The 16,485-nt window shown below is 43.0% G+C and overlaps 1 protein-coding gene across 6 annotated transcripts in view; it reads left to right on the forward strand.

Moving 5' to 3' along the window:
* The window catches only part of NPHP4 (nephrocystin 4), a 172,056-nt gene that overhangs the window by 4,333 nt on the left and 151,238 nt on the right, over window positions 1-16,485 (forward strand). For 2 of the 6 annotated variants that reach the window (XM_061601417.1, XM_061601422.1), the window contains exons 2-5: window positions 409-470; window positions 2,354-2,461; window positions 3,628-3,820; window positions 15,023-15,175. In XM_061601417.1, coding sequence (XP_061457401.1) covers window positions 3,683-3,820; window positions 15,023-15,175 — 291 coding nt within the window. In that variant the 5' untranslated portion in view covers window positions 409-470; window positions 2,354-2,461; window positions 3,628-3,682. Of the gene's footprint in view, window positions 1-408; window positions 571-2,353; window positions 2,462-3,627; window positions 3,821-15,022; window positions 15,176-16,485 lie in introns of those variants that run through there. The other 4 variants (XM_061601420.1, XM_061601419.1, XM_061601421.1 and 1 more) reach the window with 4 other exon arrangements.

Genomic DNA, 16,485 nt, shown 5'->3' on the forward strand with positions numbered 1-16,485 from the left:
CCCTGTGCTAGTCTGGTACAACAAAAACAGCAGAGTTATTTAGGAGCAACCACTGTATTATAGCATAAACATTTGTAGACTGCGGTCCACATACCTGCTTACGCCATAATAAATTTGCTAGTCTTTACGGTGCCACAAGACTTTTTGTTGTTTTGGCAGTTTAAAGGAAGTGTCCCCTTTTGGGGAAGAATTACAAGCTATGTTAAATCTCTGTTACAACTATTAACATATCCAGCAATTCCCCCCCCCCAAAAAAGGGAGATATTGCGTGTCAGGTGAACATTTGCCTGAAGACACCACCAGTGGAACCTAAGCAGTTTAGGATTGTAGCCTTGTAGAGGGATTAGATAGTTTTGAAGGTATTGAAACTGAGCTTTTTTTTTTTTTTTTACTCTTTCTGTTTTCCAGTTGCATCATGTAGATCATAAAAGAACAAATGTTGTTCCTCTCTCTGAAGGCTGGATTAAGAGGTAACGCTGTGGCTTTCAACGTTTCTGTTTCTCAGGAGCGCCTGTTCCGCACTGATCTTCCAAGGAACTGCTGCAGGTCTGAACTACAGTGCAGATGATTGTGAGCCAAGTTCCCACTGGAACCCTTCCATATTCTCAATCATTTTATCAGATTAAAATAGGGTCACACTATTAACTCCCCTAGTCTCGCACAAAGGATCACAGCTGGCCTCCCTATCCCCTTATTGCAAGTTGCCAAATGCTTTTTGCCACTTGCTTTAATGGTTTATTCTTCACTAGCCTGCCCTCCACTGATCTGAAAGCCAAGGAAATGTTTGTTCTTTCGGGTAACCTTATGTGTGGAAAACACAATCGTTATACAATCTACTATCAACACCTCAGAACATACCTCAGCAGCTGTTAGGAGGTGTACTACATGGCGCCTTAGAGTTGATCTGCACGTGTTTTACATGGATGGAAACTAGAGATGATGTATTCATTATGCACACAGGCATTTGGGGAGGGAACCAAACATTGAGGAACAACGATTCCAGCATCTTGTACTGGCTAAGTTCTCACAAGCCAATTCTCAAAAAGCAAAATTGGGGATAGGAACTTGGACCAGAAAACAGGGACTGTCCCTAGTTAGTAGGTTGGAGAAGATGCCTTTATGGCTTCTTGTTACCCCGCATGGTAAGAGTGACCTAGGACACATGCAGCTATCTCCTGGGACCACATATTGCAGGCATAAGAACAAGAAGATCCTGACTGCTGGATCAGAGCAAAGGGCAATCTAGTCATGATTGCTATGTTCTACCTCCCCTGTTGGAGGCAGTTGCTGGGAATCACAACTGGGGTAAGCACTATTAATGCTCAGGTCCTGCTGGTGGGCTTCCCTTTGGCGCAACATTACTATCTTTTCGGCGCCAGGTTAAAATCTTCCTCTTCTCCCAGGCATTTTAATAAGTGTTTTAATATGTGTTTGATATGTGTTATAAAGGTTTTAAATTAAAAAATGTTTTTAAGGAAGCCCATTTTTAATGCTGTTTGAATTGTTTTAAATATGTGTTTTATTGTATTTTGATATTGTCTGTTGTGAACCGCCCAGGGAGCTTCGGCTATGGGGCGGTATATAAATTTAATAAAAATAAATAAATAATCCAGTTGGCCACTGTGAGAATGGGATGCTGGACTGGTTGAGCCTTTGGACTGATCCAGCATCCTCGTTTCACAGCAGCGCTGGAAGCAAGTGAGGAGCCCACAAGCAAGATATGTGTGCAACAGTGTAACCTGTTAAAAGTCGCAAAGGCTGGATAGAGAGGTCTAGAGGAGGGTTTCCCAAACTGGTCTGTGAGCTTCATTCAGGAGGTCCACAGTACATCATATTCATATTCATTTGTGATTGTATTTTTACTGGTTTTTTTTTTAGTTTTTCTACTGTATTTTATTGTATTACAATTTGAATACTGTGGAATGCAAATTTGAATACTATAAAATACACTTTAAGAATTAAAAGAAACAATAAGGATACAATTGAAAATCATACAGCATCTAGGAGAGTGTGTTACAATTGCTACAACAGCCACAACAGTGGGAATGACCATCAGCAATTCTCAAGTGGTCCTTGGGGGCGGGGGTTGGAAACCACTGGTCTAGGGGACAGCATTTATGCCCTGGGCCCAACGGGGCTCTCCCCTGCTCTGGCATCTAGTATGTTTCCAAAATAATTCATGTCAAAGCTGTAAAAATATTTCCCATTTCTGGGAAATCAAATATATAAGGTCCTGCATCATATTGTTAGGGGCAAATATGAATTCTAGTAAACTTGCTTGGGAAAAAACTGACTAAAATTTGAGATTCCATGATATGACATATATATTTGTGGATCAATTGATTTATTCTAGGAACATCCAGCTTCTGTCTTCTCAAGAAAAAATAAGTTCAAGAGCCAAAACAAAGAGGAGCCCTTCATCACCCGATCTGTATGGTGCAGATATGCTTGGATGAACAAGGTGATTAGTGCCACAATTTAGGAGGAATGGGCTCCTGTGTAAATCAATCAAACAACAGATTTGCTAGCAAGACATAGTGAGGGAGAAGTTTAGTAGGCATCCTTGAACTCAGTGGGATTTAACACTGAGTAGACATGTAAAGAATTGTACAGTAATGCACATCTGAGATTTAGGATGGCTTCAGATGCTCTGTATTATAACTTGGAGGGGAAATGGAAAGAGAGATTAACTTGCACTTCTTATCCTTTGTACTTGTTAAATCATAACATGTGAAGCAAATTTATGAATCTTTTGCAGTGAACTCAACCTGAACATTAGTAGACAAATAGATAATTTTGAGGATATTGTCATTGTCCTGTGTTCATTTAATGACATTTAAACATGTAGTCAAACTTTCTTACTAACTAATGATATTGGCAGCACTGGGGGCTTGCTTCATTTAAAACTTAAGCAGTATGTTTGCTATTTCCTAGGGAATACTTTACCAAAAGATTGATAGACAAATGGTGAAGGAGTACCTGATTACTTTGAACAAGTTCAGATCTCCAGGGCCCAGTGAACTGCATTCTAGACAAATGAAGGAACTGGTTGAAGAACTTTCAGAACCACTGTAGTTCCCAGGTTCCCCATTTTTGCCTTTTTTGAAGATAGGGACACATTAATAATAATAATAATTAGTTCTCCTCCAGTCATCAGCACTTCACCCATCCTCCATGATTCCACAAAGATAATAGGCAGTTGGCATCCCAACAGGGGTGGAAGGTTAGGGTGAGCAGGGGCTTGGGAGAGGCCCTTCTCTTTGGTTGTGACTAAGCTGTGGAACTCCCTGCCACAGAAGGTCCTTTTATTCCCATCCTCCTCATTGTGTTCAGACTCTTTAAAATGCCCACTCTTCTGCTCACCTGTGTTAGGTAAGTATTGCCTTCAGTGAAGGGGCAGGCAAGGGCTTGTAAACCAGAAGGTTTTAGGTTGTCAGTGTGTGGGCTAGCAAAAGCTTTGGTGGGCTAGGGACCTTTGTAGACCTTGCAAATGTACCGTCAGGATGTGGGAAGGAATTCTGTTGCTGTGTCTCCAAGTGCCACATGCATAACATGAGGGAAGGGCCACAGTGTCCCTTGAGTCAGATTCCCTCATTTTCTTTGTTTTTTTTTCCTTCTTTTTGAAAGGGAAAAAAGTCTGTGTGGCTGAAGTGACAAAGGTGCCAACATTTTAGGCAGCGAGATGGGGGAGTGGCAAAGGATCTTTGTACAAAATCTGACGGTTCCTCAGCACAGCCAGAGGAGACGACACTTTCCACCCCGGGAATCAACAGCATTTCAGTGTGTCCTGAAGAGTGTGGAGGGGAATGCGCTAAAGCTGGTAAGGGAACATTTTAGATATCCCTCCCTTGAAGATTAATTAAAAAAAAACAGAAAAGGATATCAGTGCAGGGACATTTGGGGCAGCAGAGATGGGGATAGGATACCAATATAACAACGTTTAGATGAAATACATATAGAGAACTTCTGCATACATGTGAATCTGTGATCAGTCCGCTGTCATGCAGATAATTCCCTGCTAACATCAGTGTCTGCAAGTGGTAACCTGAGAGTTAGGAGACGCCCTGTTCCCCTCACAGAGCTACTCTGGGAAGAGGGTCTGGCTGACCACTCTGGCCACTGGAGCTCTGTCAGGGGGATAGGAGTCTCCTAACAACTCTCAGCACCCTTCACAAACTATACTTCCCAGAATTCTTTGGGGGAAGCCATGACTGTCTAAAATAAAATAAAGGTCTGGCTTGGGTGTGTAGCCAAGTCAGACAGCTGTGAGTCTGGCTTTTAGAACACTGACAGCTGGTTCTTACTGAGCATGCCTATGCTATCATAGACTCCAATTTTAATTTTCTTAAATTAATTAAAAATCAGCCATGATTTTTTTAACTTTCAAACTGCAGAAGATGAAGGTCAGAGTGTGGGTCAAGGTCAGTAGTAGGATTACAGGTACTCCGTGTACATGGCTGATTTTTAATTAATTTCAACAAATTATGAGATCACTGACAGAAAAAAGTCCAACAGTGGTCAGGATTTTTTTTGTTTTAGGCTTTGAACTGTAGATTGTCTCTGAGTGTTTTGTGTATTGCCATGAAAACTTAAGAGGTTTGTTAAGGAAGCATTTTTCAGTTCAGGACTATAGGTTTTGTAAGATTTTGCTTTGAAATGAGCTTATGGGAAGCAGGAGAATGGCATGCAGGGGTATTTTCAATTTAACATGGCAGAGTGTGACAAATCTATTCTGGCTATAGCATACAGCCACTCTTGTGGCTGTATAATATTCTGTCTTTCTATGTATCCGTTAGAGTGCTCTCAGCATCCTCTTACTCCAGAGGACAGGCCTTAGAACTGCTCTTGGTCTCTGTACTTGGACCTAAGAGGCTCAACTCATCTTTGTTGGATGTGGGGCAAGAGCTTATCTGCCCCCCTTCTGCCCTCTCCTCTCTTTTTCGAGTGTCCGAGAGAGAGGAGACACCCTTTGTCTCTGCTCTCTCTCTCCTAGCCATGAGGGCAACTCCCAAGCCTGGGCGTTGCGCCTCCAACTTAGTTAGTTAGAACTCGGTATGCCTTTCCTATCTACTATGTATTTCTATAAATAAAGCAGCTTTTCTTATTTTACTAAGTCAGTGATCTCAATGCAGGGTAAAAGCCTGCTACTTAGGTAAACACACACACTGGCACACACGCAGCTCAGACCATTGACTATCGCTGCTAATATCTGTACAAATTTACATAACAATCTTCAGGTCAGATTTGAGGACAGCCTCCCCAATCCCCCCTACAGAGGCACTCTGCTCCTTTCTCTGGTCTGTCCTCCATCTGTGTCTTTCCCTTTGCTTTCTCTGCTGCATAGAAACAGCCGTTCCTCCTCCTCTCTTCTTTTACCTCTTCACTCCTTGAGCACACCTGAGCTTGACTGATAAGTGCACACAGATAACTGCACCTGTATAGCTATATATATGTGTGTGTGTATTTTCAATTAACAATAAACCTTTTGGTTTAACATGTTGTGTTAAGGGATTTCCATGTTCACTCAAGCTCTAGAATGCCAGGAAATTATAGCTGTTAAGGGACACATCATTACCGGATGCATTATTTAGGCAATATTGATATGGTACGGTGTCCTGTGACTAGATCAGCTTCACATTACCTTGGAGCTAGATGGCTGTCAGGGGCCGAGTGCTAGTCCTAAGTTCAAAATTTGTCTGTTCACTGGAACAGAGACATGGCCTTTATGCAACTAATGTTGTCATGCAACTGAAGCTACCATTCCATGTTCCAAGCACCTAACTGGCAAGTAGTGCCATCCACATAGATTTGGAAGGGACATTGAAGGTAATCTGGTCCAATCCTTTGTTCAGTGCAGGATAGCCATAAATGAACCATTCCTCCTTACCCTTCCTGGACATCTTCCACACAGGGATTTGGATCATTTTTTTTTTTTTAAGTGGAGGTTGTAAACTTCTCTGACCGTAACAATAAAATCATCTTTTTAAAAGGGGGAAGAGATTAGAAATAAGGATTGCCAGCTTTTCCTTACCCATGTTTCTGTGTCTCTCATGTTGGTTTTCATGATCTATAATCAGGCCTGACTGGGGGTTTATAGGTCAACTGGCAGGCCTAGCCTTAAAAGGGTGCAATACAGAAAGAGGAAATTCAGCAGATTAAACACACAAGCCGCCTAAATGTCCTCTCCCTACCTTTCCCCCCAAAATTCTCCCCAGCATTTTCAAAAGCTGACTGTCAGAAATCCAGCTGCTGTGTATGTCAGGTATATTTTTCCCTCCCTGCCTCATGCCTCTTAAACTATTTTTACTCATCTCCTATGATTTCTTCTACCTGTCTCCTTTCACACCTGTGACTTATAACCTCTCGGCCTATCTGAACTGTAAACACTTCAAGACTGAGGGGCCTGTTCTATAAATAGTTTCATATCATACTTATCCCCTGTGCCCCCCTCCTTTTCTGGCCTCATGGAGCTACAGTCTACCAGTCATATTACAATCGATCCTCTCTGCCTGTCACTCACTCCATATTCCATTCCACCCCTTTTCCCCAAACCTCAACTTCTCTCACATTTGTTTTGTAATGAGTACATGTGGAAGACACCCTTTTAAATTCCCATTAACTAAGATTACTCAGTTTAAATAATTTATTTTGTATTAAGCCCAAGAACCTTGATTCAAGTGGCTGTTGTCCCCCCCTCCTTTTTTCTTTTGATACTTTAACAATTTGTCTTTTTTCTGACTTTTTTTTTGGTCTGGGTTTGTGTTTATAATTAAAACCAATAATAAAAAAAGATAAATTCCTACTTACTCACATTGGCCTCAAAAATGCTTTTCATTCTAAAAACTACCAACATCTTACACAACTCATGGGTAATGGCACATACTAGAGGTTCCTCTTCACTATCCTAACACAGCAAATCATTTCCCTAAAGATGCCATGCAAATGGAGAAATCCTTCTCCCAAAATCACCCTGGCAACGTCTATGGAAGAAAAACGCACATTATCTGTCATCCTCCAAAAGTCACTCATCAAGTGTTTTACTCATTCAAAATAAGCCATCTCTTACCCTTTCTCCCTCTAATTCTGTATGGGCCATGCTCGAACTTACTTCTCCTTCACTGTCAAGTTTCAAATCATTCTGTTGAACCATTTTCTAACTACAGTGTGTAGAATCACTGCCCCCACTTGCCAGTTTCTTATTATAATGTCGGGACACGCTCATCTATCTTGTTTCCTCTCCCTACCCTGTGTCTGTCCCCGAATTATATGATACTGCTGGTGTGGCTCAGTTTATGTAAGATAGCATTGGAAGCTCAATCTGCTAAAGCCCGTCTCTGTCAAACACAAGGGGCATGACGGGGTGGAGGGCAAGCTCAATGCACCATCTTGTGAAAGAGTTCGAGAGTGGTTGATTCAACTTCTCCTCTCCAACCTTCAAACAGAGACATGAGAAGGTTACCCTGCCCCTCTTCAGGCTGAAGCATTCAGTGGGTTAAAGTGCTGACCCACTAAATAATGCAGAGTGACTAAATCTTTAATAGCACACTTCGTAACGTCTCTGCTCTAATCCTGAGCTTGGTGGTCAGGGCGGGGTTGGGAGCTAAAATACCTTCTGTTAGATTAGGGGGTCCCCGCTGGAGGCATATGGGCTGACCCTGGCCCCAAAGGGAGTCCATCGGCCCCCCCCCCCGGTGGTCCTCCTGCTTTTTAATGAAGGTTTGATTAAAAATTGCTCACTGTTTTGTTTGTAAGGTAACACAACGAAAAATAAAAGAAACAAGAATTAAAAAAGATGCCATGAGTATTTTATATACATTTCATAGCATCTTTGTGTCAAAACACTGCAGCCTGCCTTCGAAGGGGCGGTGGTGGTCAGGAGTGTACGGCTTCCATGCTCCAGTGTCTGCACTGGCTGCCTCTTCCCATCTTGGCTCAGTTCAAGATGGTGGAGATTAGGGATGGACAAATCTGTCAACCTTGGTTTCTGTCACTTCTTCATTTTTTTCCAATCCTAAATGCTGTTTGCCACATTTCCACATCGCTTTGTGGCTTTTTAATAATAATAATAAAAGTCCTCTTAAAAATTTGTCAGCATACCCATTGTTGTATGTAGTGTTGCCTTACACATTGTTGCAAGCAATTCTCCCTAATGTATTTTCTACATTTTCATTAATATATGCCTTTTTATGCACATGTTCCCATAATTTAGTTGTTTTTATAAAATATTTATATGCTGCTGTTCATAAAAAAAAAAGTTTTTTACAACATACAGTATATAACTGTATGATAAAACAATATAAAATTTAAAATCAGAAATCATTAGCTAACTATTGGAGAAATATGCCTTCTTGATTGCCTGCATAAGCCTGGTGACATAAAAAAGGTTTTCAGCAGGGTTTTAAAAGTCAGAGCAGAAGTTGCCTGCTGAATCTCTATTGGCAAGGCATTCTTGCAGGAGTGGGCCGACGACAAGGTGCAATTTCTTGTTGTCAAATGAGCCTTGCCACCTCTGAAGACAACTAAAGGTGCTCCTGCAGATGGTCTCAGTGATCGAGCTGGGATATAAGGGTTCAGGTGGTCCCTAAGGTGCCCTGGACCTAAGTTGTTCAGAGCTTGTAAATGAATACAAGGACCCTGAACTTGGTTCGGTAGTAGATAGGCAGCCACTGTGGAATTCCTCCCTTTGAATATTAGGCAGGCGCCATCTCTGCTATCTTTTCGGTGCCTATTAAAGACTTCCCTCTTTCAACAAGCCTTTTAGGTTGAGACCTGTCCCAGTCTGCGCCTGTGTCAGAATTGTTTAATATGTTTTTTAATAATGTTTTTAACCCTTTTTAAGCTTGTTTTTTTAAAATGTTTTTAATGCTGTTTTGTTTTAATGTATTTTAAAATCTGTTTTTATGATGTTTTAAAGTTTTTTGGTGCTTTGTTTGCCGCCCTGCTGGGAGGAAGGGCGGGATACAAATTAAATAAATAAATGGGTCAACAATGCTGTTGCATGCTCTTGGCCACGTTCCTCCATCAGCAGTCTGGCCACCGCATTCTGCACCAACTGAGGCTCCCGTTGGAAGCCCGAGGGCAGCCCCACGTGGAGCACATTGCAGTAATCTAGCCTTGGGGTTACAAATGCATGGACTACAGTGGTCAGGCCTATCCTTGTCTGGGAATGGCCATCGCTGGTGAACCAGACAAAGCTGGTGTGCATTGTTCTGCCATTGTTTGGTTGGAGTACTGCACTGCAACATTTCAAAGGATAGCTGCGCTTTGTGGCTTGCGTATTGCTTCAGGAGTGTGAATTAGGTAGGTTCTCATTAAAATGCAAACTAAATCACGTTTCTCCCCCTGTTGCTACTGGGGATGGCCTGCAAAGCCCTCAGTGCCTTGGGCTTTGCACATTTAGATGACCCCCCTCCCCCAGCTTCTACCAAATTGCCTTTAACGTTGACTGAGAGCACACTCTCCAGAGACAGTCTTGGGGCTGCCAAACTCTGTTCTTCCTTGTAGTGGCCTAAGAGGCATGTATTCAGATTGGCTTTTGGTGACCAAACGCACAGAGGGACGGGTAGAATACCTCTCTTGAGTGCTTGGGATAAGGCTGGCTGTAAGTCTCTTTTTTTATATAGTGGGCTCATGGACATGGGAGCCTTTCTTCGTAGCAAATACTCTGCCTTTACGGTCATAATAGATTTGCAAGGCCCACACTTTGTGCTCAATGGCAGCTTCAAATCCGTTGTTTTCCATTCACACAAGTAGGCGTTCTTCTACGAAGGATTAGTGTTGCTGTCTTCTTATGGCCCACACACTTGGGGTCCTTGGCAGGGGGAAGAGCCTGAGCGACATTTGCATTGTGAAGGGGTGGCCCCAGAGGGCGCAGGGGAGAGCCCGCCCTCTGCTCCGCTAGCCAGAGTGCCCCCCACAGGTACAGCCGCCTCTCCCCAACAGAATCTACCTCCTGACCTTACATGGGAGGGGCTGCCTCCTCGGTGCCCCCATCACATCACAGCAGATCCCCTTTCTCCAGAATGCTCCCTCCTGAGAGAGCTCCACTGTGAATCCCACCCTCTTCCTCATCTGTACTCTCTTCCAGCCTCAACTGGCTCCCTCCTTATCCTTCTGCCATAAAAGCTCACCATATCTGGAATACCCCCTCCCCCCCCACTTTGCCAATCCTGCCAGCTGCCCCCGCCTGTCACTACTCTAACACACAGTGCACGCTCCCCGGTACGCAACAGCGTCCTTAGAAAAACTTCAGCAGAGGGGGGCAAGGTCTATGAATCATAAGTTCAGGTCATTGCTAACCCACTACATCCATCATTACATTCAGAATTCGGAGGGGGGGGGAGACACTGCTGCCAATTGATTTTCTCCAGAATGCCCCCCTAAGCCACCACAGCGCCCCTGAACCACCCTTCAACCATGATGGCAACACCCTTTCTCTCAAATGCATGCCTTCCAATTTTATAAAAATATTTTAATGAAATATTGATGTTTATATTGATATTTTAAGGCTCCTTTTTATATGTAAAAAAAAGTTTAACTTTGGAAAACTGCAAGGGAAAAAATTTCCGTAAGGACCAAGAAAGCGAGAAAAAAAAAGAAATCCTGTGTCAAATTAAAATTAGATTTAAGCCCGTCCCTAGGCACAATATTATTGCTTAATTTGAGCATTGATGCTGAATTGATCACATTATTGATGAACATGGCCCCCTGGTGGTCTCTACTGGTATTGATGTTTATATCAAACTCTGTAGTGATAGATGATAGATTCTAAACTCTAGTGGTAGGTTTAACATGATAGAAAAACAGTACATTGATAAAGTATTGATCATGTTATTGATTATTTCAAAGCCAATTCGTGGAAAAAAATGGGAAACAGGCATGGAGAGGGAGAGATGAATTCTCTCTGCAAAGATAGAGAATGGAATATCAGAAAGAATAATGAAATCCAATGGCAATTCTGATTAGATACTGTAGAAATGGTGCCCATCGCTGGTCACAAGGAGTTAAGGAAGGAAGTTTACTGGGGTGGAAAGGGAGGAAAGAAGGGAGGGCTGCAGCAAACTCCTACGGGGAAGGACAGAACAGGCAGTTGGAAGTTGCTGGATAAACCACCGGAAACAAAATGGAATTAATGGGAGAGTAAGTGGGTGGAGAAAGGGGAACAGCTGAAAGTGAGGATTCACCCCCACACACACTAAAAAGCATAGAAGCAAAGCGCCTACAAGGAGCAGCGCAGCTGAGACATTTTTCCTTCCCTTTTCACATTATCAGCGAATTGAGTTAATACGGATTTGCTTGGGGAGAAACGGCGTGATAGCTTCTGTTTGCCAGTAACGTCATGTGAACCATGTGAATTAAAAGGGGATATGAGTAGCACCAAACACACACTAAATCGCTGTGTAGATGAGCCCAGTATCTTCAAGACAGGCAAAGGGCAACTTGCCAAAGTGTCTTTTGTGTGGATCTTCCATAAATATCCCCCTCCCCCACGCACGAGCCTGGCCAAAACTAAAACAATGACCACATACCAATCAAGGGCACATCATCCTTACCTGTGAATGTTTTGCTGCTCACAAATAACAAGTTTATTATAGAGCCTGGTTGTCTGTGAGAGGATTGGACACTTTTGCACTCTGGAGTGGAGACTCTGTCAGGACAGAGCAAGAGTTGATTACTCCCTGTGATCTCTCTGTGGTTCTGCAAGCCTTGTGCCTGACAGCCTGTGTTTCCTAGCTTCTGAATCTGCGTCTGAGTCCTGCCTCTAGGAGCGCATGTGAGAATCTGTCTGCTGCCCCCACCCTCCAGGATCACTCTGCCTCATTGGACACAATCTTCTCTCGTACCTCAGCCTGCTGGTTAGCCTTTCTGCCCTCCCTAGCTGTCCGTGGACTCTGCCTTCCCCAAGACAGTACATGTTAAACTAATATGAGCTCCCACTGGGAGGAAGGGCAGGATGTAAATCTAATAAATAACTGGGGACAAAACTGCACCTGAAAAATTGGCCAACATGAGTTGTTGTCGGGTTGTGTCCAATACTAGTCCTACTTGGAGGAGACCCATTGAAGTTAATGAACATGACTAATTTGAGTAGATCCATTGACATTCATGGACCTACTCTGAGTAGGACTTTGTTGGATCCAATCCATTTCTTACATTCCCCCTTCCCCTCCTGAGAACCCAGGACAGAGACCAATAAAAATACAGTATTAAAAGCAAGAGTAAAACCACAATACACAAGACAAGGTTCAGTAATAAGCAGCATTAACATTAAATTAACATTATATATATATTATATAAATAGTGTCGATCCTGTTATGCTCCAAAGACTTGCTGGAACAAATAAGTGAGTTCCTCTGCCCTCCCTAACTGTAAGGGCTAGGAGCATGATTTTTAACACCATGTATTGCTCCAGCTTAATGGAGTTTCTTCATCATAGCACTATTTTCCTCTCGTGGCCAACCACGTAAATATTTAGGATAGGAGTGGCTAACCTTTTTTGGCCTAAGGGCCACATTCTCCTTGGTGAACCCTTTGGGTGCTGCGTGCCAGTAATGAGCGTGGCCACTCCACATTCTATTACGTGCACTGTCACATGCATGCGTGCACATGGGCAGACCCACACATATCCCCTCTTCCTCAGCTGATCCATGCAAATCAGTTTTTAGAGGAAGATGCTGGATCGGGATGGGGGAGAAATTAGATTCAGTCTGGGTTTAATGCTGAATCTATCAAATTTGCACTTTCTGAAACAACATGGGAGCTGAAACACCGCCATCCTTCGAAATTTGCACTTAGCCGAATTTTGCAATGCAGTTCGCCAACCAAACAATGTTTACAAATATGCATATATTAGGGGAAAGTGTACATATACATATATCAGTGAAAATAACATACCAAAATCCATTATATTAAAAGAAACCGCATGCAAAAGTATATACATTAGTCAGAAAGGTAAAGGTGTCCCTGCACTTGTAGTGTGAGTCGTTTCCGACTCTTAGGGTGACGTCTTGCGACATTCACTAGGCAAACCGTTTATATGGGGTGGGATTGCCAGTTCCTTCCCGGGCCTTTCTTTACCCCCTAGCATATGCCGGGTACTCATTTTACCAACCACGGATGGATGGAAGGCTGAGTGGACCTCGACCCCTTTTACCGGATATTCGACTTCCTCCTTCCGTTGGAATCGAACTCCTGCCGTGAGCAGAGCTTCAGCTGCGTTACCGCCGCTTACCACTCTGCGCCACGGAGGATACATTAGTCAAAACTACCAACAAAAATGTGCACTGAAGTGCTGAACAATTTTCATGAGGATTTTTTTTTTTAAAAAATGCAGAAATTGCTGCAGAGACATGAATTTTAGATTGGAAAAGTGAGAAACAGAAAAAACTGAACTCAACAAATCTTTCCGTCCCTAATCCTGGCTTTCCTTTTTGAGGGGTAAGCATTTGGGGCAGCTGTACTGGGACTGATGGGAGCTGGAATCTGACAATATCTGGAGGGACCCCCTTGCTTCAGGGGATGATGTTTCCCAGCATAAGCACAGTGACCTCTGTAGCTCTGAACAGAGTTCTGTTTCTTCCTAACCCCCTGCATGGGCTGCACAGGGAGCAGGAGATCTGTGTGCTCCTCCCACTTCTAGGGCTTGAGCAACTTGCATTGGGCAGAGAGGGAATGTTGGCCTGGGAATCAAGTTGGACTGGCATAGCTCCCCCCTTCTCTATAATGCATTGGTACATTGTTAGGGCTAGTGGTATGGATTTTTAGTGGATGCTGAATGTTTGATGCATATATTGGGCTGCATCCAGTGCTGTGTGAGGGGACTTCTGTCTGCACAACAGGACTTCACTTTCCTTTTGTCCCCCCTGCAGCCCCCAAGTGCCCTCCCCAAGACCTTGAGGATGTATGGGAGCCTGTAGAGGGGAGGAAAGTGAAGCCCCATTGCACAAGCAGAAGTCCATGCTCATGCCTGGACAGATTAACATACAGCCCATTGATTGGAGCGTTTTTTTATTTATTTTAAAAATAACATATTAGTTGCCTCTTTAAATTTGTATGAGAAAAGCAATCCGTAAATAATTTAAGTAGCCCTGAGTGTCTTGTTCACACCCAGAGCCGCCTTGTCAGCCCTTGACCTTACCATCACCCAAGAACACTGCCTTAACAATGCAAATCTTTATGTCAAGTTTTCAAGATACGAGCATGCAGACAGCATGCTTTAACAGTTGCTGTGTAATATGCTGGTGGCTAAGACTTTTGTGAGCCAATTGTCTTCTGTCTGACAGACTGAGAATGATACCTTGTTTAAAAATCTGATGTACTTAACTTTAATTAATTTCCCTTTAGTTTCAATATTGACCAGCAATTCTGTTTTTATTCTGCCCTCCCATATAACTGCAAGATTATTTAAAGAAAATCCTAGCCTACTTCCTATTCTGCTGCTTTTATCTGCCCTTCTGCAAATGACATCCCATGCCCAAGGAATAGACAGAGCCCTGGCTGTGTCCCTTGCAATTTGTGGTGTTCTGTGTATTTTGCCAATTTTGCGATAAACTTTTAACACTGCAGAGTGGTGCAAAGTTGGGGTTGCATTTATGTGGAATTTATGCATCCATCTCTGTAAAATTAATTATATACATTCTTCAAGTTGCAATCGTATACTCATTTGTTTGGGAGTAAGTCTGGCTGTACTCATTTGGGCCTACTTCAAAGTAGGCACAACGTCTCATTTGGTCAGTTTTTCCCAGCTTGGTGCTTTCCAAATATTTTCAGTCACAACTCCCATCATCCCTGATCATTGACCATGATAGTTGTGGCTGATGGGAGGCCTATGGCAGTATATCTTTGGCCAAAATAACCCCGGTGAAGAATCCAGGTCCTTGGTGTCTTCGACATACTGGAATAACTACTGCAAAGGGAATTGTTAAAACAGGAGCAAATAGTTTTCCTTCCTAGGATATCCCCCCCCCCATTCTGATGGACGGCCCATGCTAATCAGCTCACTGCTTTCACCTCCCATTGGCAGAAAGTATTGGATGAAATGTCAGATGTCGAGTTTCAGCTGCGCCTTTCCTTTTTTGACGTCGCCTACCACCATTTCTTTGGGAAGACCTGGAGGAGTGCCACAAGGCCCCGCAAAGCTGTACCGGGACATCCCCCCACAGTGGTCTTCCATGAGGTAAGGAAGAGGCACTCTGAATGATGGGTCACATCAGGGGAACACTGATGGGGTGGTGAAATACAAATGGCACAAATCCAATGGGATGGTTCAAAAGTGTGTAGGCAGCTCATAACCTCTGCAGGGGGTGGTGGGCAGTTTATTTAGATATTAATGTTATTGTTGGAATTTTAAGGCTCTAATGTGAACTATATGTTTTTATGTTGTGCGTCGCCCAGAGTGGCTGGACAACCAGCCAGATGGGCGACTAATAAATTTAATAAATAAATAAATAAAAATAAATAGTTATACTACAGTAGACAAGATGCTAATTCAGACTATTTCTAAAGGTTTGCAATATTATCATCATCAATCACTTGTAGTCTATTACTGATTTGAGACTTCCTGTGCTTGTGCTTATGTACTCAAAACAAAATGACAGCACCACCACCTTAGACTCTGGCTAGCCCCATGGTGTGAGTAACAAAAGGGGGGGGACACCAGGAAGGTGGATGGGACATTCCTTAAACTACCCATAATAGCTCAGTGGCACTGAATGTTAAAAGAGTGTGTGAATGTGTGTGATGGTGGTGGTGGGGAATAGAATTGAGCAGCTGGAACAGAAGGAGAGAGAAATACAAAGGGTAGACAACCAGCTCATTATCTGGTTAAATCTGGTTAGGTCACTTATTTATTTATTATTTGATTTATATCCCGTCCTTCCTCCCAGCAGGAGCCCAGGGCAGCAAACAGAAACACTAAAAACACTTTAAGACATCATAAAAAGACCTTAAAATACATTAAAACAAAACAATGTTAAAAACATTTAAAAAAGCTTTAAAAATATCTTTTTAAAAAAGGGGTTAAAAACATTATTAAAGAAAACATATTAAAAACAATTTTAACACAGAGGCAGACTGGGATAGGTCTCAACTTAAAAGGCTTGTTGAAAGAGGAAAGTCTTCAAAAGGTGCCGAAAAGATAGCAGAGATGGCGCCTGCCTAATATTCAAAGGGAGGGAGTTCCACAGGGAATTCCACTTCCTGGTTCTCAGCGAGGGGATGGAGGAGAGAACTGTCCATATCCATCAGTGAAATAAGTAATTTAATGTAGCTGGGATTAGGCATAAGTGTGTCTATCCCATCCCATGTCGAATGGGAGGGTGGAGGGTGGGAGAAACAGGCCAACAAGTGCACAGGGAATGCTGCTTGACTGTTGGGAGGGGGAAAGGAAAACCTGGGGTGGGGGAGGGGGAATGAAATGGAGTGGCTGGAACCCTAGGCATGCTGCATCATTTTGTTGCAGGGTCCCACTTATTTTAAATAGCAGTA

This window comes from Rhineura floridana, chromosome 18 (assembly GCF_030035675.1).
Source record: "Rhineura floridana isolate rRhiFlo1 chromosome 18, rRhiFlo1.hap2, whole genome shotgun sequence".
Taxonomy (NCBI): Eukaryota; Metazoa; Chordata; class Lepidosauria; order Squamata; family Rhineuridae; genus Rhineura; species Rhineura floridana.